At 48.2% G+C, this 24,871-nt stretch overlaps 1 protein-coding gene across 1 annotated transcript; it reads left to right on the forward strand.

Moving 5' to 3' along the window:
• Positions 1-1,086: 1,086 nt before the first annotated feature.
• Positions 1,087-19,271, forward strand: TRIM58 (tripartite motif containing 58). The gene is made up of 6 exons (XM_038742234.1): positions 1,087-1,515; positions 4,156-4,251; positions 10,282-10,512; positions 12,422-12,444; positions 14,384-14,484; positions 18,742-19,271. The coding sequence occupies exons 1-6, from the start codon at positions 1,087-1,089 to the stop codon at positions 19,269-19,271; spliced, it is 1,410 nt and encodes a 469-aa protein (XP_038598162.1).
• The last annotated feature ends 5,600 nt before the right edge of the window (positions 19,272-24,871 follow it).

A 24,871-nucleotide genomic window follows, 5' to 3' on the forward strand; every position in this document is an offset into this window, starting at 1 on the left:
GAGAAGTGAAGTGACTTCCCCAAGGTCACCCAGCAGACAGGTGGCAGAGCTGGGATTAGAACCCAGGTCCTTTGGACGCCCAGGCGTCTCTTAGTCATTCAGCCAGATTGAAGCAGTGTCGCCCAGCGGATAGAGCGTGGCCCGGGAGCCAGAAGGACCGTTTTTTTTGTGGTGATTTGTTAATAATAATAATAATGATTGCATTTATTAAGCACTTACTATGTGCAGAGCACTGCTCTAAGCGCCGGGGAGGTTAACCAAGTGATCAGGTTGTCCCACGGGGGGCTCCCAGTCTTCATCCCCATTTTCCAGATGAGGCCCAGAGAAGTGAAGTGACTTGCCCAAAGTCCCACAGCCGATAAGTGGCGGAGCCGGGATTCGAACCCACGACCTCTGACTCCCAAGCCCGGGCTCTTTCCACAAAGCCACACTGCTTCCCGTGAATAGAATATATTCTATAAATAGAATTATAGATATACGCACATCATTAATGTGCAGCCACTGAGCCACGCCGCTTCGACAGGAGAATCAGCGGCCAGAGCCCGGGCTTTGGAGTCCGAGTTCATGGGTTCAAATCCCGGCACGGCCAATTGTCAGCTGGGTGACTTTGGGCGCGTCACGTCACTTCTCTGGGCCTCAGTTCCCTCATCTGTCAAACGGGGATGAAGACTGGGAGCCCCCCGTGGGACAACCTGATCGCCTTGCAACCTCCCCAGCGCTTCGAACAGTGGTTTGTACATAGTAAGCGCTTAATAAATGCCATTATTATTATTATTATACGCTTCTTGTCTTCCCCTTCGCCCATGTCTGGAAGAGGGGAGTGTTCTGTTGGAACAGGGAGTGACCGGCAACTGAAAACAGAAGCCGGTATCAGAGGGTCCAGGCTGAGGGTGTGCCCGGGGCTACTACAGAGCCCACTTTTGGGTCGGGACTGTCTCTATAGGTTGCCAACTTGGGCTCCCCAAGCGCTTAGTACAGTGCTCTGCACACTGCAAGGGCTCCATAAATAGGATTGAGTGAGTGAAATGAGTGACGCGCTCAATAAATAGGATTGAATGAAGGAAATGAGTGACTCGAGAGGCGGCCATGGCCTCGACTAGGCCGGAAGAGAGGCTGAAGCTGGACGCCTCCTGCCTCATCTGCCTGGACCTCCTGTCGGACCCGGTCAGCGTCGACTGCGGCCACAGCTTCTGCGGGAGGTGCATCTCCGCCTTCTGCGAGAAATCGGAAGGCGGCCCGGGGGGCTCCCACTACCCCTGTCCTCACTGCCGGGCCCCTTTCAGTCCGCGAGGCTTCCGGCCCAACCGGCAGCTGGCCGGCGTGGTCGACGCCATCAGGCAGCTGGCCCGGTGCCCCGGGGCCGAGGGAGAGCGGATCACCTGCGAGGAGCACGGGCAGGGCTTCAGCCTCTTCTGCGAACAGGACCAACGGCCCCTCTGCCCGCTCTGCCCGCAATCCCCAGAGCATCGCCATCACAGCGTGGCCCCGCTGGAGGAGGCCGCAGGGGTCTACAAGGTCAGACTGTCGCTCCGCTTGGGATGGGTCGGAGGCGGGTGCTGAGGAATGGCTACTCTGCTCTTGGTCCCCCGGGTCGCTCGGCCCTTGTTTAGTTGCTAAATCAATCATCAATCAATCAATCAATCGTATTTATTGAGCGCCTACTGTGTGCAGAGCACCGTACTAAAGCCCTTGGGAAGTCCAAGTTGGCAACATCTAGACCCGACAGTGGGCTCACGGTCTAAAAGGGGGAGACGGAGAACAAAAGCAAACGTACTCGCAAAATAAAATGAATAGAATAGATATGTGCAAGTAAGATAAAGAAATAAATAGAGTAATAAATATGTACAAACGTATATGCAGGTGCTGTGGGGAAGGGAAGGAGGTGAGATGGGGGGATGGAGATGATGATGGCATCTATTAAGCGCTTACTGTCATCATCGTCATCATCAATCGTATTTATTGAGCGCTTACTATGTGCAGAGCACTGTACTAAGCGCTTGGGAAGTCCAAGTTGGCGACATCTAGAGACGGTCCCTACCCAACAGTGGGCTCACAGTCTAAAAGGGGGGAGACGGAGAACAAAACCAAACGTACTCACAAAATAAAATGAATAGAATAGATTTGTACAAGTAAGATAAAGAAATAGATCAATAGAGTGATAAATATGTACAAACGTATATACAGGTGCTGTGGGGAAGGGAAGGAGGTGAGATGGGGGGATGGAGATGATGATGACATCTATTAAGCGCTTACTGTGTGCAAAGCACTGTTCTAAGCGCTGGGGGAGAGGCAAGGTGATCAGGTTGTCCCTCGGGGGGCTCCCAGTCTTCATCCCCATTTTACAGATGAGGGAACTGGGGCCCAGAGAAGTGAAGCGACTTGCCCAAAGTCACCCAGCTGACAAGTGGCGGAGCCGGGATTTGAACCCATGACCTCTGACTCCAAAGCCCGGGCTCTTTTCACTGAGCCACGCTGCTTCTCAAAGATTGATCAAGATTGATCAAGATTCAGTAAAGATTGAAGCGGTGTGGCCTAGTCGTTAGAACACGGGCCCGGGGGCCAGAATAATAAGGGCGGTATTTGGTAAGCGCTTACTATGTGCCCAGCACTGTTCTAAGTGCTGGGGGGGCTACAAGGTGATCAGGTTGTCCCACTTGGGGCTCGCAGTCTTAATCCCCATTTTCCAGACGAGGTAACGGAGGCCCGGAGGAGTTAAGTGGCCTGCCCAAGGTCACACAGCTGACAAGTGGCAGAGCCGGGATTCGAACCCATGACCTCTGACTCCCAAGGCCGGGCTCTTTCCGCTGAGCCACGCTGCTTTTCCAGAAGGACCAGCGTTCTAATCCTGGCTCTGTCCCTTGTCTGCTGGGTGATCTTGGGCAAGTCATTTCACTGAGCGGAGTGGTTCAGTGGAAAGAGGCTGGGCTTTGGAGTCAGAGGTCATGGGTTTGAATCCCGGCTCCCACCAATTGTCAGCTGGGTGACTTTGGGCAAGTCACTTCACTTCTCTGGGCCTCAGTGACCTCATCTGGAAAATGGGGGTGAAGACTGTGAGCCCCCCGTGGGACAACCTGATCACCTTGTAACCTCCCCAGCGCTTAGAACGGTGTTTTGCACAGAGTAAGCGCTTAATAAATGCCATCATTATTATTATTAATCCTCACCTGACGGGATTATTATTAATCCTCCCTTGATTATTATTAATCCTCACTTGACAATCATTAATAATAATAATAATTATTTAATCCTCACTTGAAACTGAGGCGCAGACCCTGTCCCCTGGAGTAGGATGGAGGGGGAGCCGGTATTGAACTCCCATTTTACGGATGGAGGCACAGAGAAGTTAAGTGGCTTGTCCTAGGTCACACCGCAGGCGGATGGCCGAGATGGCAGGATTAGAACCCAGGCCTCCTGACTCCCGATCCTGTACTCGTTCCAGTGGGCCATGTTGCTTCTGCTGTTTTTTATCTGTTTGAGTCTCTCTAAGTGTATGTATGCTCACCGTTGACCTCAAAAAGCAGTGTAGCCTAGTGGAAATCAATCAATCGTATTTATTGAGCGCTTACTTTGTGCAGAGCACTGTACTAAGCGCTTGGGAAGTACAAATTGGCAACATATTGAGACAGTCCCTACCCAACAGTGGGCTCACAGTAAGAGGAGGGACCTGGGAGTTAAAGGACCTGGGTTCAAATCTTGGCTCCGCCACTTGTCTGCTTTAACACCTTGGGCAAGCCCCTTAACTTCTGCGTGCCTCAGTTTCCTCCTCTGTCAAACGGGTATTCAATACCTGTTCTCCTCCCTACTGAGAAGCAGCGTGGCTTAGTGGAAAGAGCCCGGGTTTGGGAGTCAGAGGTCATGGGTTCTAATCCCGGCTCTGCCACATGTCTGCTGTGTGACCATGGGAAAGTCACTTCACTTCTCTGTCCCTCTGTTCCCTCATCTGTAAAATGGGGATGAAAACCGTGAGCCCCCCGGAGGGACAACCTGATCACCTTGTCACCTCCCCAGTGCACATAGTAAGCGCTTAATAAATGCCATCATTATTATTATTACAGTGTTTGGCACGTAGTCATCGCTTAACAAATACCTTATATTTTAAAAAATAATCGTGCAGGGAGGATGGCAGGGCCATTTATTGATTTCTTTCTCCTGCAGGGCAGGCTCCAAGAGGCTCTGGCTCGCGTGAGACAGGAGCTGGAGAAGGGCCTCAACTTGGAAGCCAGCGTTGGGAAGAAAACCGTCTTGTGGAAGGTAGGAGACTCCGTGGAGTCTGTTCCCGTGGACAGATTTCAAGGGAGAAGGGGTAGGAGAAATTTGGAAGGGCGGTTACTACTTCACTCTCGACCAAATATTTGACTTAACCGCTTCTTGAACCAACTTCTGTGGTTCAAGAGAAGTAGAGCAGAGGGTCACCCATGTTGGTATTCGAGCACACACCAAATCTGGGCAAGGAAGCGCGAGAAAGTTTCCTTTCCTTTCCACTCATTCCCATTTTCGGGAAGCCATGCCTTTACATCTGTGTTTCATGCTTTAGTCCAGTGCTCTGCACACAGTAAGCGCTCAATAAATACGATTGATTGATTGGTTTTGTTTTGTTGTCCGTCTCCCCCTTCTAGACCGTGAGCCCGCTGTCGGGTAGGGACCGTCTCTATCTGTTGGCAACTTGGACTTCCCAAGCGCTTAGTACAGTGCTCTGCACATGGTAAGCACTCAATAAATACGATTGAATGGATGAATGAATGAATGAATGAGAATAGATTAGCTCAAATGACTGACTGACTTGAAGACGATTTCCTATTCTCATTCATTCAATCATATTTATTGAACGCTTACTGTGTGCAGAGCACTGTGACTTGAAGACGATTTCCTATTCTCCTTCATTCAGTCGTATTTATTGAGCGCTTACCGTGTGCAGAGCACTGTGATGAACACGATTTCCTATTCTCATTCATTCAGTCGTATTTATTGAGCACTTACTGCGAGCAGAGCACTGTGACTTGAAGACAATTTCCTATTCTCATTCATTCAGTCCTATTTATTGAGCACTTACTGCGTGCATAGCACTGTGACTTGAAGACGATTTCCTATTCTCATTCATTGTTGTATTTATTGAGCGCTTACCGTGTGCAGAGCACTGTGACTTGAAGACGATTTCCTATTCTCATTCATTCAATCGTATTTATTGAGCGCTTACCATGTGCAGAGCACTGTGACTAGAAGATGATTTCCTATTCTCATTCATTCAGTCGCATTTATTGAGCGCTTACCATGTGCAGAGCACTGTGACTTGAAGACGATTTCCTATTCTCATCCATTCAGTCGTATTTATTGAGTGCTTACCGTGTGCAGAGCACTGTGACTTGAAGACAATTTCCTATTCTCATTCATTGTTATATTTATTGAGCGCTTACTGTGTGCAGAACACTGTGACTTGAGGACGATTTCCTATTCTCCATTCAGTCGTATTTATTGAGCGCTTACCGTGTGCAGAGCACTGTGACTTGAAGACGATTTCCTATTCTCCTTCATTCAGTCGTATTTATTGAGCGCTTACCGTGTGCAGAGCACTGTGATGAACACGATTTCCTATTCTCATTCATTCAGTCGTATTTATTGAGCACTTACTGCGAGCAGAGCACTGTGACTTGAAGACAATTTCCTATTCTCGTTCATTCAGTCGTATTTATTGAGCGCTTACCGTGTGCAGAGCACTGTGACTTGAAGACGATTTTCTATTCTCGTTCATTCAATCGTATTTATTGAGCACTTACTGTGTGCAGAGCACTGTGATTTGAAGATGATTTCCTATTCTCATTCATTCAATCTATTTATTGAGCGCTTACTGTGTGCAGAGCACTGTGACTTGAAGACAATGTCCTATTCTTGTTCATTGTCATATTTATTGAGCGCTCACCGTGTGCAGAGCACTGTGACTTGAAGACAATTTCCTATTCTCATTCATTCAGTTGTATTTATTGAGCGCTTACCATGTGCAGAGCACTGTGACTTGAAGACGATTTCCTATTCTCATTCAATTGTATTTATTGAGCGCTTACCATGTGCAGAGCACTGTGACTTGAAGACGATTTCCTATTCTCCTTCATTCAGTCGTATTTATTGAGCGCTTACCGTGTGCAGAGCACTGTGACTTGAAGACAATTTCCTATTCTCATTCATTCAGTCCTATTTATTGAGCACTTACTGCGTGCATAGCACTGTGACTTGAAGACGATTTCCTATTCTCATTCATTGTCGTATTTATTGAGCGCTTACCGTGTGCAGAGCACTGTGACTTGAAGACGATTTCCTATTCTCATCCATTCAGTCATATTTATTGAGCGCTTACCGTGTGCAGAGCACTGTGATGAACACGATTTCCTATTCTCATTCATTCAGTCGTATTTATTGAGCACTTACTGCGAGCAGAGCACTGTGACTTGAAGACAATTTCCTATTCTCATTCATTCAGTCCTATTTATTGAGCACTTACTGCGTGCATAGCACTGTGACTTGAAGACGATTTCCTATTCTCATTCATTGTTGTATTTATTGAGCGCTTACCGTGTGCAGAGCACTGTGACTTGAAGATGATTTCCTATTCTCATTCATTCAGTCGCATTTATTGAGCGCTTACCATGTGCAGAGCACTGTGACTAGAAGATGATTTCCTATTCTCATTCATTCAGTCGCATTTATTGAGCGCTTACCATGTGCAGAGCACTGTGACTTGAAGACGATTTCCTATTCTCATCCATTCAGTCGCATTTATTGAGTGCTTACCGTGTGCAGAGCACTGTGACTTGAAGACAATTTCCTATTCTCATTCATTGTTATATTTATTGAGCGCTTACTGTGTGCAGAGCACTGTGACTTGAAGACGATTTCCTATTCTCATTCATTCAATCGTATTTATTGAGCGCTTACCGTGCGCAGAGCACTGTGACTTGAAGACGATTTCCTATTCTCATTCATTGTCGCATTTATTGAGCGCTTACTGTGTGCAGAGCACTGTGCCTTGAAGACGATTTCCTATTCTCATTCATTCAATCGTATTTATTGAGCGCTTACCGTGTGCAGAGCACTGTGACTTGAAGATGATTTCCTATTCTCAGTCATTCAATCGTATTTATTGAGCGCTTACTGTGTGCAGAGCACTGTGACTTGAAGATGATTTCCTATTCTCATTCATTCAATCGTATTTATTGAGTGCTTACCATGTGCAGAGCACTGTGACTTGACGATTTCCTATTCTCATTCATTCAGTCGCATTTATTGAGCGCTTACCATGTGCAGAGCACTGCGACTTGAACACGATTTCCTATTCTCATTCGTTGTCGCCCAAAGTCACCCAGATCAGGTTGTCCCACGAGGGGCTCACAGTCTTCATCCCCATTTTCCAGATGAGGGAACTGAGGCCCAGAGAAGTGAAGTGACTTGCCCAAAGTCACCCAGATCAGGTTGTCCCACGGGGGGGCTCACAGTCTTCATCCCCATTTTCCAGATGAGGGAACTGAGGCCCAGAGAAGTGAAGTGACTTGCCCAAAGTCACCCAGATCAGGTTGTCCCATGGGGGGGCTCCCAGTCTTCATCCCCATTTTCCAGATGAGGAAACTGAGGCTCAGAGAAGTGACATGAAGTCACCCAGCTGACAAGCTGACACCCATTCCCTCTGACTCCAAAGCCCGGCCTCAAGAGAAGCAGCGGGGCTCAGTGGAAAGAGCCCGGGCTTTGGAGTCACAGGTCACGGGTTCAAATCCCAGCTCTGCCACTTGTCAGCTGGGTGACTTTGGGCAAGTCGCTTCACTTCTCTGGGCCTCAGTTACCCCATCTATAAAATGGGGATGAAGACTGTGAGCACCCCGTGGGACAACCTGATCACCTCATAACCTGAACAGCGCTTTCTTAACTTCTCTGGGCCTCAGTGACCCCATCTATAAAATGGGGGTGAAGACTGTGAGCCCCCCGTGGGACAACCTGATCACCTCGTAACCTGAACAGTGCTTTCTTAACTTCTCTGGGCCTCAGTGACCCCATCTATAAAATGGGGGTGAAGACTGTGAGCCCCCCGTGGGACAACCTGATCACCTCGTAACCTGAACAGTGCTTTCTTAACTTCTCTGGGCCTCAGTTACCCCATCTATAAAATGGGGGTGAAGACTGTGAGCCCCCCGTGGGACAACCTGATCACCTCGTACCCTGAACAGTGCTTTCTTACCTTCTCTGGGCCTCAGTGACCCCATCTATAAAATGGGGGTGAAGACTGTGAGCCCCCCGTGGGACAGCCTGATCACCTCGTAACCTGAACAGTGCTTTCTTAACTTCTCTGGGCCTCAGTGACCCCATCTATAAAATGGGGATGAAGACTGTGAGCCCCTCATGGAACAACCTGATCACCTCGTAACCTGAACAGTGCTTTCTTACCTTCTCTGGGCCTCAGTGACCCCATCTATAAAATGGGGATGAAGACTGTGAGCCCCCCGTGGGACAACCTGATCACCTCGTACCCTGAACAGCGCTTTCTTAACTTCTCTGGGCCTCAGTGACCCCATCTATAAAATGGGGGTGAAGACTGTGAGCCCCCCGTGGGACAACCTGATCACCTCGTAACCTGAACAGTGCTTTCTTACCTTCTCTGGGCCTCAGTGACCCCGTCTATAAAATGGGGGTGAAGACTGTGAGCACCCCGTGGGACAACCTGATCACCTCGTACCCTGAACAGTGCTTTCTTAACTTCTCTGGGCCTCAGTGACCCCATCTATAAAATGGGGGTGAAGACTGTGAGCCCCCCGTGGGACAACCTGATCACCTCGTAACCTGAACAGTGCTTTCTTAACTTCTCTGGGCCTCAGTGACCCCATCTATAAAATGGGGGTGAAGACTGTGAGCCCCCCGTGGGACAACCTGATCACCTCGTAACCTGAACAGTGCTTTCTTAACTTCTCTGGGCCTCAGTGACCCCGTCTATAAAATGGGGGTGAAGACTGTGAGCCCCCCGTGGGACAACCTGATCACCTCGTACCCTGAACAGTGCTTTCTTAACTTCTCTGGGCCTCAGTGACCCCATCTATAAAATGGGGGTGAAGACTGTGAGCCCCCCGTGGGACAACCTGATCACCTCGTACCCTGAACAGTGCTTTCTTAACTTCTCTGGGCCTCAGTTACCCCATCTATAAAATGGGGATGAAGACTGTGAGCCCCCCGTGGGACAACCTGATCACCTTGTAACCTGAACAGTGCTTTCTTAACTTCTCTGGGCCTCAGTGACCCCATCTATAAAATGGGGATGAAGACTGTGAGCCCCCCGTGGGACAACCTGATCACTTCGTACCCTGAACAGTGCTTTCTTAACTTCCCTGGGCCTCAGTGACCCCATCTATAAAATGGGGGTGAAGACTGTGAGCACCCCGTGGGACAACCTGATCACCTTGTAACCTGAACAGCGCTTTCTTAACTTCTCTGGGCCTCAGTTACCCCATCTATAAAATGGGGATGAAGACTGTGAGCTCGCCGTGGGACAACCTGATCACCTTGTAACTTGAACAGTGCTTTCTTAACTTCTCTGGGCCTCAGTTACCCCATCTATAAAATGGGGGTGAAGACTGTGAGCCCCCCGTGGGACAACCTGATCACCTCGTAACCTGAACAGTGCTTTCTTAACTTCTCTGGGCCTCAGTGACCCCATCTATAAAATGGGGGTGAAGACTGTGAGCCCCCCGTGGGACAACCTGATCACCTCGTACCCTGAACAGTGCTTTCTTAACTTCCCTGGGCCTCAGTGACCCCGTCTATAAAATGGGGGTGAAGACTGTGAGCCCCTCGTGGGACAACCTGATCACCTTGTAACCTGAACAGTGCTTTCTTAACTTCTCTGGGCCTCAGTGACCCCGCCTATAAAATGGGGATGAAGACTGTGAGCCCCCCGTGGGACAACCTGATCACCTCGTAACCTGAACAGTGCTTTCTTAACTTCTCTGGGCCTCAGTGACCCCGTCTATAAAATGGGGGTGAAGACTGTGAGCCCCTCATGGAACAACCTGATCACCTCGTAACCTGAACAGTGCTTTCTTACCTTCTCTGGGCCTCAGTGACCCCATCTATAAAATGGGGATGAAGACTGTGAGCCCCCCGTGGGACAACCTGATCACATAGTAAGCTCTTAATAAATGCTGCTCTTCTTATTAGAAGCGCTTAGTCCAGTGCTCTGCACACAGTAAGCGCTCAATAAATACGATTGATTGATTTCCGCTGAGCCGCGTGCTCGATGCTTTTTCCGTCACGCAGGACAAGGTGGAAGCCCACCGTCGGAGGGTCGCGTCGGAGTTCGAGAAGCAGCGGGAATTCCTGGCTTCCGAGGAGCAGCTGCAGCTGCGGAGGCTGGAGGAGGAAGAGCGGGAAACCCTTCGGAAGCTGCGGGACAGCCGGGCCCGGCTGACCCAACGCAACCGTTCCCTGAAGGAGCGGGTCAGGGAGCTGGAGGACCGGTGTAGACGCCCGGCTCCGGCCCTGCTCCGGGTGAGCCCTGCGGACTGGACGGACCCAAGCCGGTCCGGTCCGTCGGCCCGTCGGTTGCATTTATATTAAGCATTGATCATCATCAATCGTACTTATTGAGCGCTTACTGTGTGCGGAGCACTGTACTAAGCGCTTGGGAAGGACAAATCGGCAACATCTAGAGACGGCCCCTACCCAACAGTGGGCTCGCGGCCTAAAAGCCTAAAAGCGTTTATTTGGGAGAAGCAGCGTGGCTCGGTGGAAAGAGCCCGGGCTTTGGAGTCAGACGTCATGGGTTCAAATCCACTTGTCAGCTGGGTGGCTTTGGGCAAGTCACTTCACTTCTCTGGGCCTCAGTTCCCTCATCTGTCAAATGGGGATTAAGACCGTGAGCCCCTCTGTGGGACAACCTGATCACCGTGTAACCTCCCCAGCGCTTGGCACATAATAATAATAATAATAATAATAATGTTGGCATTTGTTAAGCGCTTACTATGTGCAAAGCACTGTTCTAAGCGCTTGGGGGGATACAAAGTGATCAGGTTGTCCCGCGTGGGGCTCACAGTCTTCATCCCCATTTTACAGATGAGGGAACTGAGGCTCAGAGAAGTGAAGTGACTTGCCCAAGGTCACACAGCAGACATGTGGCGGAGCCGGGATTCGAACCCCTGACCTCTGACTCCAAAGCCCGGGCTCTTTCCACTGAGTAAGCGCTTAAGAAATACCATTATTATTATTATTATTATTATTTCTTTTAGACTGTGAGCCCACTGTTGGGCAGGGACTGTCTCTATATGTTGCCAATTTGTACTTCCCAAGCGCTTAGTAAGCGCTCAATAAATACGACGCTGATGATGATTATTTATTGAGCGCTCGGTGCGCGGAGCACTGTCCTAAGCGCTCGGGCGAGGACGATGGAACAGCTGGGGGCGGAGGGAGGAAGACTCGGCGACTTGACGCCCGTCCGCGTGTTTGGGCTCGTCGTCCGTCTCCCGCTTCGAGACTGCGAGCCCGTTGTTGGGGAGGGACCGGTTCCCAAACTCATAGTATAGTGAGCGCTCAATAAATACAATTGAATGGATGGATAATAATAATAATAATAATAATAATAATGGCATTTGTCAAGCGCTTACTATGTGCACAGCACTGTTCTAAGCGCTGGGGGGGAGATACAAGGTGATCAAGTTGTCCCCCGTGGGGCTCACAGTCATCATCCCCATTTTCCAGATGAGGTCACTGAGGCCCAGAGAAGCGAAGTGACTTGCCCAAGGTCACACAGCAGGCATGTAATAATAATAATAATGGCATTTATTAAGTGCTTACTATGTGCAAAGCACTGTTCTAAGCGCTGGGGAGGTTGCAAGATTATCAGTTGTCCCTCATGGGGCTCACAGTCTCAATCCCCATTTTCCAGATGAGGGAACTGAGGCCCAGAGAAGCGAAGTGACTTGCCCAAGGTCACACAGCAGACATGTAATAATAATAATGGCATTTATTAAGCGCTTACTATGTGCAAAGCACTGTTCTAAGCGCTGGGGAGGTTGCAAGATTATCAGTTGTCCCTCATGGGGCTCACAGTCTCAATCCCCATTTTCCAGATGAGGGAACTGAGGCCCAGAGAAGCGAAGTGACTTGCCCAAGCTCACACAGCAGGCATGTAATAATAATAATAATGGCATTTATTAAGCGCTTACTATGTGCAAAGCGCTGTTCTAAGCGCTGGGGAGGTGACAAGATTATCAGGTTGTCCCTCATGGGGCTCACAGTCTCAATCCCCATTTTCCAGATGAGGTCACTGAGGCTCAGAGAAGTGAAGTGACTTGCCCAAGGTCACACAGCAGACATGTAATAATAATAATAATAAAGATGGCATTTATTAAGCGCTTACTATGTGCAAAGCACTGTTCTAAACGCTGGGGGAGGTTACAAGGGGATCAGGTTGTCCCACGGGGGGCTCACCGTCTTCATCCCCACTTTACAGATGAGGGAACTGAGGCCCAGAGAATAATAATAATAATGGTATTTGTTAAGCGCTTACTATGTGCAAAGCACTGTTCTAAGCGCTGGGGTAGATACAAGGTAATCAGGTTGTCCCACGTGGAGCTCACAGTCGTCATCCCCACTTTACAGATGAGGGAACTGAGGCCCAGAGGAGGGAAGTGACTTGCCCAGAGTCCCCTTCTGTCTAACCTCCGTCCTTTCGTTCATTCATTCATTCATTCAATCGTATTTATTGAGCGCTTCCTGTGCGCAGAGCACTGTACTAGGCGCTTGGGAAGTCCAAGTCGGCAGCATCTAGAGACGGTCCCTACCCAACAGTGGGCTCACAGTCCTTCCCACTGCAACTCAGAGAAAGGATTAGGGCAAGTCAGTCAGATCGTCTGTACTGAGAGCACTGTACTAAGCGCTTGGGAGAGTACAATCCAACAATAAAGAGATACACTGCCCACAATCATTCATTCGGTCGTATTTATTGAGCGCTTACTGTGTGCAGAGCACTGGACTAAGCGCTTGGGAAGGCCAGAGGGAACCGTGAAGGGCCGAAGCTGACCGCCCTGTGTCTTCCTTTCCCCTTCAGGATGTGAGAGACGCCCTGAGCAGGTAAGTTCAGCGTTTGACCTGGGAGAAAGGGTGGGAATGAGGGGAGACTTCCCAGGACGGACGGGTGGAAAAATCCAGACGGACTGGCGGGAGGCATGGGCTCACACCTAGTAGACGCAGCGTTCGTTCAGTCATTCGGTCGTATTTACTGAGCGCTTACCGTGTGCCGAGCGCCGGACTGAGCGCTTGGAAAGTACAATTCGGCAACAAGTCATCATCATCATCATCAATCGTATTTATTGAGCGCTTACTATGTGCACAGCACTGTACTAAGCGCTTGGGAAGGACAAATTGGCAACACATAGAGACGGTTCCTACCCAACAGTGGGCTCACAGTCTAAAAATACAGACAATCCCTGCCCACGGCGGGCTCACGGTCTGGAAGTTGGGGAGACGGACGTCAGAACAAATCTTCTAGACCGTTGGGTAGGGACCGTCTCTGTAGGTTGCCAACTTGGCCTTCCCAAGCGCTTAGTACAGTGCTCTGCACACCGTAAGCGCTCAATAAATGCGATTGGAAACAAAGAAACGGGCATCGACGGCATCAATATAAAGAAAAAGAATTATAGATATACGCACATCGTGAATATAAACGAATTGCACGGCGGGGTGGATTGAGCACGGCCCCGGAAGCCAGGAGGACCTGGGTTCTAATCCTGGCCCCGCCACCGGTCTTTTGTGTGACCTGGGGAATAATAATAATAATAATAATGATCAATCAATCAATCAATTAATCGTATTTATTGAACACGATCAATCAATCGTATTTATTGAGCGCTTACTGTGTGCAGAGCACTGTACTAAGCGCTTGGGAAGTACAGGTTGGCAACATGTGGTGTTTGTTAAGCGCTTACTATGCGCAAAGCACTGTTCTAAGCGCTGGGGGGGGATACAAGGTGATCAGGTTGTCCCACATGGGGCTCACAATCTTAATCCCCCTTTTCCAGATGAGGTCACTGAGGCCCAGAGAAGTGACTTACCCAAAGTCACCCAGCTGATAACTGGCGGAGTCGGGATTTGAACCCACCACCTCTGGCTCCGAAGCCCGGGCGCTTTCCACGGAGCCACGCCGCTTCTCTGAGGAGTCGCTCTTCTAGGCCTCAGTTCCCTCGTCTGTAAAATGGGGATTGAGATTGAGAGCCCCGCGTGGGACGGGGACGCCTCCGACCTGAGAATCTTGTCTCCAGCACAGCGCTTGGCACATAGTAGAGCGCTAAAGAAATCCCATCAGTAGGATGATTATTATTATTACCCGTCAGTTTTATGATTATTATTATTACCTTTCCTCTAGGAGTGAGGTGACAGGGATGCAGCCCCCGGAAGCCATCTCCACGGATTTGAGGACCGCGTGCTGTGTCCCTGGACTCCGAGAAATGCTAAATCGATTCCGAGGTAACCGGGTGGGTGGGCAGGGAGACGGAGTGACTCAGTTTCTAGGGACAAACCCACCCCTGGCGGAGCTGCCCGCCCCTTGGGAAGGCCTTCCTGGAGTCTAACCACAATCCCTCTTGCTGCAGTTAGGTTTCACACCCGGCCCCAGCCCGGGATATCAGTCTTCCTGAGGTTTTTCCATTTCCCAGTGGGAGCTCAAATTGGGGCCAGTGACCATTTGCCACGCCGGTTTGGGAAGGCCTTCCTGGCGTCTAACCGCAATCCCTCTTGCTTCAGTTAGGTTTCACACCTGTCCCCAGCCTGGGATATCAATCTTCCTGAGATTTTTCCATTACCCAGTGGGAGCTCAGATTGGGGCCAGTGACCGTTTGCCACGCCGGTTTGGGAAGGCCTTCCTGGCGTCTAACCGCAATCCCTCTTGCTGCAGTTAGGTTTTACACCCCTCCCCAGCCCGGGATATCAATCTTCCTGAGATTTTTCCATTTCCCATTTCCCATTTTTCCATTTCCCATTTCCCATTTTCCCATTTCCATTTTCCATTTCCCAGTAGGAGCTCAAATTGGGGCCAGTGACCGTTTGCCACGCCGGTTTGGGAAGGCCTTCCTGGCGTCTAACCGCAATCCCTCTTGCTGCAGTTAGGTTTTACACCCCTCCCCAGCCCGGGATATCAATCTTCCTGAGATTTTTCCATTTCCCATTTCCCATTTTTCCATTTCCCATTTCCCATTTTCCCATTTCCATTTTCCATTTCCCAGTAGGAGCTCAAATTGGGGCCAGTGACCGTTTGCCACGCCGGTTTGGGAAGGCCTTCCTGGCGTCTAACCGCAATCCCTCTTGCTGCAGTTAGGTTTTACACCCCTCCCCAGCCCGGGATATCAATCTTCCTGAGATTTTTCCATTTCCCATTTCCCATTTTTCCATTTTCCCATTTCCATTTTCCATTTCCCAATGGGAGCTCAAATTGTGGCCAGTGACCGTTTGCCACGCCGGTTTGGGAAGGCCTTCCTGGCGTCTAACCGCAATCCCTCTTGCTGCAGTTAGGTTTCACACCCGGCCCCAGCCCGGGATATCAATCTTCCTGAGATTTTTCCATTTCCCATTTCCCATTTTTCCATTTCCCATTTCCCATTTTCCCATTTCCATTTTCCATTTCCCAGTAGGAGCTCAAATTGGGGCCAGTGACCGTTTGCCATGCCGGTTTGGGAAGGCCTTCCTGGCATCTAACCGCAATCCCTCTTGCTGCAGTTAGGTTTCACACCTGTCCCCAGCCCGGGATATCAGTCTTCCTGAGGTTTTTCCATTTCCCAGTGGGAGCTCAAATTGGGGCCAGTGACCGTTTGCCACGCCGGTTTGGGAAGGCCTTCCTGGCGTCTAACCGCAATCCCTCTTGCTGCAGTTAGGTTTTACACCCCTCCCCAGTCCGGGATATCAATCTTCCTGAGATTTTTCCATTTCCCATTTTCCCATTTCCATTTTCCATTTCCCAGTAGGAGCTCAAATTGGGGCCAGTGACCGTTTGCCACGCCGGTTTGGGAAGGCCTTCCTGGCATCTAACTGCAATCCCTCTTGCTGCAGTTAGGTTTCACACCCGGCCCCAGCCCGGGATATCAATCTTCCTGAGGTTTTTCCATTTCCCAGTGGGAGCTCAAATTGGGGCCAGTGACCGTTTGCCACGCCGGTTTGGGAAGGCCTTCCTGGCGTCTAACCGCAATCCCTCTTGCTGCAGTTAGGTTTCACACCCGGCCCCAGCCCGGGATATCAATCTTCCTGAGATTTTTCCATTTCCCATTTCCCATTTTTCCATTTCCCATTTCCCATTTTCCCATTTCCATTTTCCAGTTCCCAGTGGGAGCTCAAATTGGGGCCAGTGACCGTTTGCCACGCCGGTTTGGGAAGGCCTTCCTGGCGTCTAACCGCAATCCCTCTTGCTGCAGTTAGGTTTCACACCCGTCCCCAGTCCGGGATATCAATCTTCCTGAGATTTTTCCATTTCCCATTTCCCATTTTCCCATTTCCATTTTCCATTTCCCAGTGGGAGCTCAAATTGGGGCCAGTGACCGTTTGCCACGCCGGTTTGGGAAGGCCTTCCTGGCGTCTAACCACAACCCCTCTTGCTGCAGTTAGGTTTTACACCCCTCCCCAGTCCGGGATATCAATCTTCCTGAGATTTTTCCATTTCCCATTTCCCATTTTCCCATTTCCATTTTCCAGTTCCCAGTGGGAGCTCAAATTGGGGCCAGTGACCGTTTGCCACGCCGGTTTGGGAAGGCCTTCCTGGCGTCTAACCGCAATCCCTCTTGCTGCAGTTAGGTTTCACACCCGTCCCCAGCCCGGGATATCAATCTTCCTGAGATTTTTCCATTTCCCATTTTTCCATTTCCCATTTCCCATTTTCCCATTTCCATTTTCCATTTCCCAGTGGGAGCTCAAATTGGGGCCAGTGACCGTTTGCCACGCCGGTTTGGGAAGGCCCTCCTGGCGTCTAACCGCAATCCCTCTTGCTGCAGTTAGGTTTTACACCCGGCCCCAGCCCGGGATATCAATCTTCCTGAGATTTTTCCATTTCCCAGTGGGAGCTCAAATTGGGGCCAGTGACCGTTTGCCACTCCGGTTTCTTTCATAGTCTTATTAAGGTCACATCTCCTTCCCCCTTTTAGACTGTGAGCCCAATGTTGGGTAGGGACTGTCTCTATATGTTGCCAATTTGTACTTCCCAAGCGCTTAGTACAGTGCTCTGCACATAGTAAGCGCTCAATAAATATGATTGATTGATTGATTCAAGAGGCCAGTCCCGATTAAACGCTCTTTCCTCCAAATCCCTCTCCTTTCTGCATCATTTCCACTTGGCTCTCCTCCCTTTGGGCGTTTAGCGTTCAGCCCACTCTCAGCCCCACTTTATTTGTGCCCTTACCTGTAATGTACCTGTAATTTAACCTGTAAGCGCTTAGTACAGTGCTCTGCACACAGTAAGCGCTCAATAAATACGATTGATGATGATATACCTGTATATATGTTTGTACATATTTATTACTCTATTTATTTTACTTGTACATATCTATTCTATTTATTTTATTTTGTTAGTATGCTTGGCTTTGTTCTCTGTCTGTGAGCCCACTGTTGGGTAGGGGCTGTCTCTATATGTTGCTAACTTGGACTTCCCAAGCACTTAGTACAGTGCTCTGCACACAGTAAGCGCTCAATAAATATGATTGATGATGACGATGATAATTTCTTCTCCTTTCTGCATCATTAACACTTGGCTCTCCTCCCTTTGGGCATTTGGTTTTGTTCTCTGTCTCCCCCTTTTAGACTGTGAGCCCACTGTTGGGTAGGGACTGTCTCTATATGTTGCTAACTTGTTCTTCCAAAGCGCTTAGTACAGTGCTCTGCACACAGTAAGCGCTCAATAAATACGATTGATGATGACGATGATAATTTCTTCTCCTTTCTGCATCATTAACACTTGGCTCTCCTCCCTTTGGGCATTTGGTTTTGTTCTCTGTCTCCCCCTTTTAGACTGTGAGCCCACTGTTGGGTAGGGACTGTCTCTATATGTTGCTAACTTGTTCTTCCAAAGCGCTTAGTACAGTGCTCTGCACACAGTAAGCGCTCAATAAATATGATTGATGATGACGATGATAATTTCTTCTCCTTTCTGCATCATTTCCACTTGGCTCTCCTCCCTTTGGGCATTTGGTTTTGTTCTCTGTCTCCCCCTTTTAGACCGTGAGCCCACTGTTGGGTAGGGACCGTCTCTAGATGTTGCCAACTTGGACTTCCCAAGAGCTTAGTACAGTGCTCTGCACACAGTAAGCGCCCAATAAATACGATTGATTGATTGATTGAAGCGGCGGGCAGGTCGGAATCGATTTATTAACAAAAGGGAGAGGGGTGAGAGGGAGGCCCGGAGATTTAGGGGTCCGGCGCCCACGGTCTCTTCCTGTTGGGCCGCCTCGGGCTGGACCACGGGCTCCGGCGCGGCCCACGGCTCGTCTGCCTCAGTTTCCTCACGTGGGACGACCTCATCTGCGCTTAGAACAGTGTTTTGCAAATAGTAAGCGCTTAACAAATGCCAACATTATTATTATTATCTGTACGCAGTAAGCGCCTAATAAAGACCACCGGCCGACGGATGGATGGGTGGATAGATGGATGGATGGACGGATGGATGGATGGATGGATGGAGGGCTTTTCCCAGTCCAGTCTGAGGGAGGGGGAATGACCTTTGACCCTGGCTCCGGCCCTCTCGCTCCCTAGAGGACGTCACCCTGGACCCGGAGACGGCGCACCCCACCCTCATCCTGACCGACGACCTGCGGAGCGTGCGGGACGGAGACGCGTGGCGGGAGGTGCCGGACACGGCCGGACGGTTCGACACCTGGCCCTGCGTCCTGGGAAGGGAAGGCTTCGACTCCGGGCGACGCTACTGGGAGGTGGCCATGGAAAGCCGGGCCGAGTGGGGGCTGGGGGTCTGCCGGGAGTCGGCCCCGCGGAAGGGGGAGGCCTCCCAGTCCCCTGAGAATGGCGTCTGGGCCGTGTGGCTGCTGAAGGGGAACGGATACATGGTCCTCTCCTCTTCCTCCATCCCCGTCATCCGGGGACAACGACCCGGAAGGATGGGCGTTTTCCTGGACTACGAGGCCGGAGAGATCTCCTTCTACGACGCCACCACCGGAGCCCACGTCTACACTTTCTCCCAATCCTTCTCCGGCCCCCTCAGGCCTTACTTCTTCGTGTGCGACCCGGCTCCCCTGACCCTTCCCTCCGTGGATTCTGGGGAGAGCTAGGCCGGCCCTGTTTGGCCGGGATAATCACCATAATAATAATAATAATGATTATTATTCCTCATTATCATTATTCCTTTTAGACTGTGGGTAGGGACTGTCTCTATATGTTGCCAATTTGTACTTCCCAAGCGCTTAGTATGGTGCTCTGCACAGAGCAAGCGCTCACTTCGGGCAAGTCGCTTCGCTTCTCTGGGCCTCGGTTCCCTCATCTGGAAAATGGGGATGGCGACTGTGAGCCCCCCGTGGGACAACCTGATCACCTTGGAACCTCCCCAGCGCTTAGAACAGTGCTCTGCACACAGTAAGCGCTTAATAAATGCCATTAAAAAATATCATCTTTAAAATGGGGATTGAGACGGGGAGCCCTGTGTGGGACAGGGACTGCCTCCAAGCTGTTAATCTTGTCTCTACTCTAGCGCTTAGTACAGTGCCTGGCACATAGTAAGCGCTTAACAAATCACCACAGTGAGTATTCTTATCGTAACCTGCTCTCCCTCCTAATTAGACCGTGATCCCCGTGTGGGACCGGGACTGTGTCGAACCCGATTAGCTGTTGTTTACCGCTCCTCGCAGAATGGGGCTTGACGCCTAGTAAGCGCTCAGCAAATGCCACATGAATGTATTAAATAAATAAATAATAAATAAATAAATAAATAATGAATAATGAATAAATAAATTAAATAAATTAAAGCTTAAATGCATTCTTTAAATGAATGTCAACGGTGTTATTAATAATAATAATAATAATGGTAGCATTTATTAAGCTTGACGCCTAGTAAGCGCTCAGCAAATGCCACATGAATACGAAGCTTAAATGTATTCTTTAAATGAACGTCAACGGTGTTATTAATAATAATAATGATAATAATGGTAGCATTTATTAAGCTTGACGCCTAGCAAGCGCTCAGCAAATGCCACGTGAATACGAAGCTTAAATGTATTCTTTAAATGAACGTCAACGGTGTTATTAATAATAATAATAATAATGGTAGCATTTATTAAGCTTGACGCCTAGTAAGCGCTCAGCAAATGCCACATGAATACGAAGCTTAAATGTTTTCTTTAAATGAACGTCAACGGTGTTATTAATAATAATAATAATAATGGTAGCATTTATTAAGCTTGATGCCTAGCAAGCGCTCAGCAAATGCCACATGAATACGAAGCTTAAATGTATTCTTTAAATGAACGTCAATGGTGTTATTAATAATAATAATAATGGTAGCATTTATTAAGTGCTTACTATATGGAAAGCACCGTTCTAAGCACTGGGGAGGTTAAGAAGGTGATCAGGTTGTTCCACGGGGGGCTCACTGTCTTCATCCCCATTTTCCAGATGAGGGGACTGAGGCCCAGAGAAGTTAAGTGACTTGCCCAAAGTCACACAGCTGATAAGTGGTGGAGCCGGGATTTGAACCCAGGACCTCTGACTCCAAAGCCCAGGCTCTTTCCACTGAACCACGCTGCTTCTCCAATTATTCACCCCTTGGTATTCACCCCAGGGGTGCTTAATAAAGACGTTATCTGGCTTACTATTCTCCCAAATGCTGAGCACAGTGTTATGCACACGGGAAACACTCCGTATATACCACTGATAGACTAATCCCAGGGATTGTGGAGTAGCAGGGAAAGGATTCTTCCTTAGGGATCAGGAGAAGAAGAGGAATTCTCCGGCATTTAAAAATTCCCAAGAGAGTTCCCCACCGGTTCTCAGAGGAACCGGAGCTGAAGAAAAACAAGACACCGCAACTCCCTATACAGCTCAGAGGAAAGAACACCGGCTTTGGAGTTAGAGGTCACGGGTTCAAATGCTGCCTCCGCCAACTGTCAGCTGTGGGACTTTGGGCAAGTCACTTAACGTCTCTGTGCCTCAGTTGCCTCATCTGTAAAATGGGGATTAAGACTGTGAGCTCCCCCCCCACCCCCCCACCGTGGGATAACCTGACTTGTAACCTCCCCAGCGCTTAGAACAGTGCTTAATAAATGCCATTATTATTATTATTATTATTATTATTATTATTATTATTATTATTATTATCATTGTTACAGATTCTGCAGAATCAAGGTTTCTTTCTTATGTTGTCAAGAAGAATGTGGACTATAAGCTCACTGTGGGCAAGGAACGTCTGTACCAACTCTATTGTATTGACTCTCCCAAGCATTTAGTTCAGTGCTCTGTACATGGTAAGACCTCAAGGGGTTTGATTGATTGATTGAATGATTGATTGACTGAATGATTGATTGATTGAATGATTGATTGATTGAATGATTGATTGATAGGGGGTTTAAAGGAGCTAACTTGACCGTCGCTGATATTTCCACCGCTAGCAGAATGCTTTACGCTCTCGCCACTCGTTGATATTTTATTATAATTCATGAGAAGATAGTATCTGTTACACACTTCCTGTATGCCAAGCACTGGGGTAGATACAGGATAATTGTCAGACCAAATCCCTGGGTCATGGGGCTAACAGTCCAAATATGATAATAATAATAATGATGATGGCATTTATTAAGCGCTTACTATGTGCAAAGCACTGTTCTATGTCACTGATATTTCCACCACTAATTCTCCAGTGCTTAGAACAGTGCTTTGCACATAGTAAGCGCTTAATAAATGCTATTATTATTATTATTATTATTATTATTATTATGTGCAAAGCACTGTTCTATGTCACTGATATTTCCACTGCTAGCGGAATGCTTTACGCTCTCGCCACTCGTTGATATTTTATTATAATTCATGAGAATGCTAGTATCTGTTACGCACTTCCTGTATGCCAAGCACTGGGGTAGATACAAGATAATTGTCAGACCAAATCCCTGGGTCGTGGGGCTAACAGTCCAAATATGATAATAATAATAATAATAATGATGAAGGCATTTATTAAGTGCTTACTACATGCAAAGCACTGTTCTATGTCACTGATATTTCCACCACTAATTCCCCAGCACTTAGAACAGTGCTTTGCACATAGTAAGCGCTTAATAAATGCCATTATCATTATTATTATTATGTGCAAAGCACTGTTCTATGTCACTGATATTTCCACCGCTCGCGGAATGCTTTACGCTCTTGCCACTTGTTGATATTCTATTACAATTCACGAGAATGATAGCATTGGTTACACACTTCCTGTATGCCAAGCACTGGGGTAGATACAGGATAATTGTCAGACCAAATCCCTGGGTCATGGGGCTAACAGTCCAAATATGATAATAACAATAATGATGATGGCATTTATTAAGCGCTTACTATGTGCAAAGCACTGTTCTATGTCACTGATATTTCCACCGCTAGCGGAATGCTTTACGCTCTCGCCACTCGTTGATATTTTATTATAATTCATGAGAATGCTAGTATCTGTTACACACTTCCTGTGTGCCAAGCACTGGGGTAGATACAAGATAACTGTCAGACGAAATCCCTGGGTCATGGGGCTAACAGTCCAAATATAATAATAATAATAATAATAATAATAATAATGACACTTATTAAGCGTTTACTACGTGCAAAGCACTGATATTTCCACCACTAATTCCCCAGCGCTTAGAACAGTGCTTTGCACATAGTAAGCACTTAATAAAAGCCATTATTATTATTATTATTATTATTATTATTATTATTATGTGCAAAGCCCTGTTCTATGTCACTGATATTTCCACCGCTAGCGGAATGCTTTACGCTCTCGCCACTCGTTGATATTTTATTATAATTCATGAGAATGCTAGTATCTGTTACACACTTCCTGTATGCCAAGCACTGGGGTAGATAAAGGATAATTGTCAGACCAAATCCCTGGGTCATGGGGCTAACAGTCCAAATATGATAATAATAATAATGATGATGGCATTTATTAAGCGCTTACTATGTGCAAAGCACTGTTCTATGTCACTGATATTTCGACCGCTAGCAGAATGCTTTATGCTCTCACCACTCGTTGACATTTTATTACAATTCATGAGAATGCTAGTATCTGTTACACACTTCCTGTGTGCCAAGCACTGGGGTAGATACAAGATAACTGTCAGACGAAATCCCTGGGTCATGGGGCTAACAGTCCAAATATAATAATAATAATAATAATAATAATGGCACTTATTAAGCGTTTACTACGTGCAAAGCACTGATATTTCCACCACTAATTCCCCAGCGCTTAGAACAGTGCTTTGCACATAGTAAGCACTTAATAAAAGCCATTATTATTATTATTATTATTATTATTATTATTATGTGCAAAGCCCTGTTCTATGTCACTGATATTTCCACCGCTAGCGGAATGCTTTACGCTCTCGCCACTCGTTGATATTTTATTATAATTCATGAGAATGCTAGTATCTGTTACACACTTCCTGTATGCCAAGCACTGGGGTAGATAAAGGATAATTGTCAGACCAAATCCCTGGGTCATGGGGCTAACAGTCCAAATATGATAATAATAATAATAATGGCTCGCGTGACTCCCAGCTCTTTCTACTAGACATATTTATTACTCTATTTATTTATTTCTTTATTATGCTTGTACATATCTATGCTATTTATTTTATTTTGTGAGTATGTTTGGTTTTGTTCTCTGTCTCCCCCTTTTAGACTGCGAGCCCACTGTTGGGTAGGGACCGTCTCTATATATTGCCAACTTGGACTTCCCAAGCGCTTAGTACAGTGCTCTGCACACAGTAAGCGCTTAATAAATACGATTGATTGATTGATTAGACTCTGTTCCTCTAGAAGAAGACAGATATAGGCAAGCCTGTTGTGGGCAGGGATGGTCTCTAATGCTGAATTGTACTTTCCGAGCGCTTAGCACAGTGCTCTGCACACAGTAGAGAAGCAGCGTGGCTCAGTGGAAAGAGCGCGGGCTTTGGTGTCGGAGGTCAGGGGTTCGACCCTGCGGTGTGACCCTGGGCAAGTCACTTCACTTCTCTGGGCCTCCGTTCCCTCATCTGGAAAATGGGGATGAAGACAGTGAGCCCCACGTGGGACAACCTGATCACCTTGTGTCCCCCAGCGCTTAGAGCAGTACTTTGCACAATAGTAAGCGCTTAATTATTATTATTATTATTATTCAGTGCTCAATAAATACGCTTGAGTTAATAAATGATAATCTAACCAATGGTCCACGTAGCCCCAGCGCTTAGAACAGTGCTTTGCACATAGTAAGCGCTTAACAAATGCCATTATTATTATTATTATTAAGCGCTCAATAAATGCACTTGAATTAATAAATGATAATCTAACCAATGGTCCACGTAGCCCTGCTCAATCCTCCAGAAGCTCTTGACTGGTTCCAGAGACGGGTTCGCGTCAGGCATCCGGTGCCGTCTCCCTCTGGATCCGGTGATTTCACCTCTAATTGAGCTGAGGCTTTCAGATCCCAACGGGGCCTATGGATCTCCGGTCCCCACCCAATCCCATTATACATCTGGGATAAATGCTCGGGATGAACGGGGGAAGAGCCGCATCTTCTGGATTCGGAGTGGAGAGGGGATCGCCCCAGCCCGCCGGATGGAGGAGGAGAAAGAGCAGTGACAAGCACGGGCTGTTCCTGACTGGTGGTGTTATCCAGACCTTAATCCCCACGGTGGGATTTCAGAGGCAG

The sequence above is a fragment of the Tachyglossus aculeatus genome, unplaced genomic scaffold, assembly GCF_015852505.1.
Source record: "Tachyglossus aculeatus isolate mTacAcu1 unplaced genomic scaffold, mTacAcu1.pri scaffold_101_arrow_ctg1, whole genome shotgun sequence".
Classification (NCBI taxonomy): domain Eukaryota; kingdom Metazoa; phylum Chordata; class Mammalia; order Monotremata; family Tachyglossidae; genus Tachyglossus; species Tachyglossus aculeatus.

Coding starts and splice junctions, on each gene's coding strand:
- TRIM58 (XM_038742234.1), top strand. CDS start 1,087: ATGGCCTCGACTAGGCCGGAAGAGAGGCTGAAGCTGGACGCCTCCTGC. Junction 10,513..12,421: donor CGGCTCCGGCCCTGCTCCGG/GTGAGCCCTGCG, acceptor GGAGGTTACAAG/GGGATCAGGTTGTCCCACGG. Junction 14,485..18,741: donor AATGCTAAATCGATTCCGAG/GTAACCGGGTGG, acceptor CTCGCTCCCTAG/AGGACGTCACCCTGGACCCG.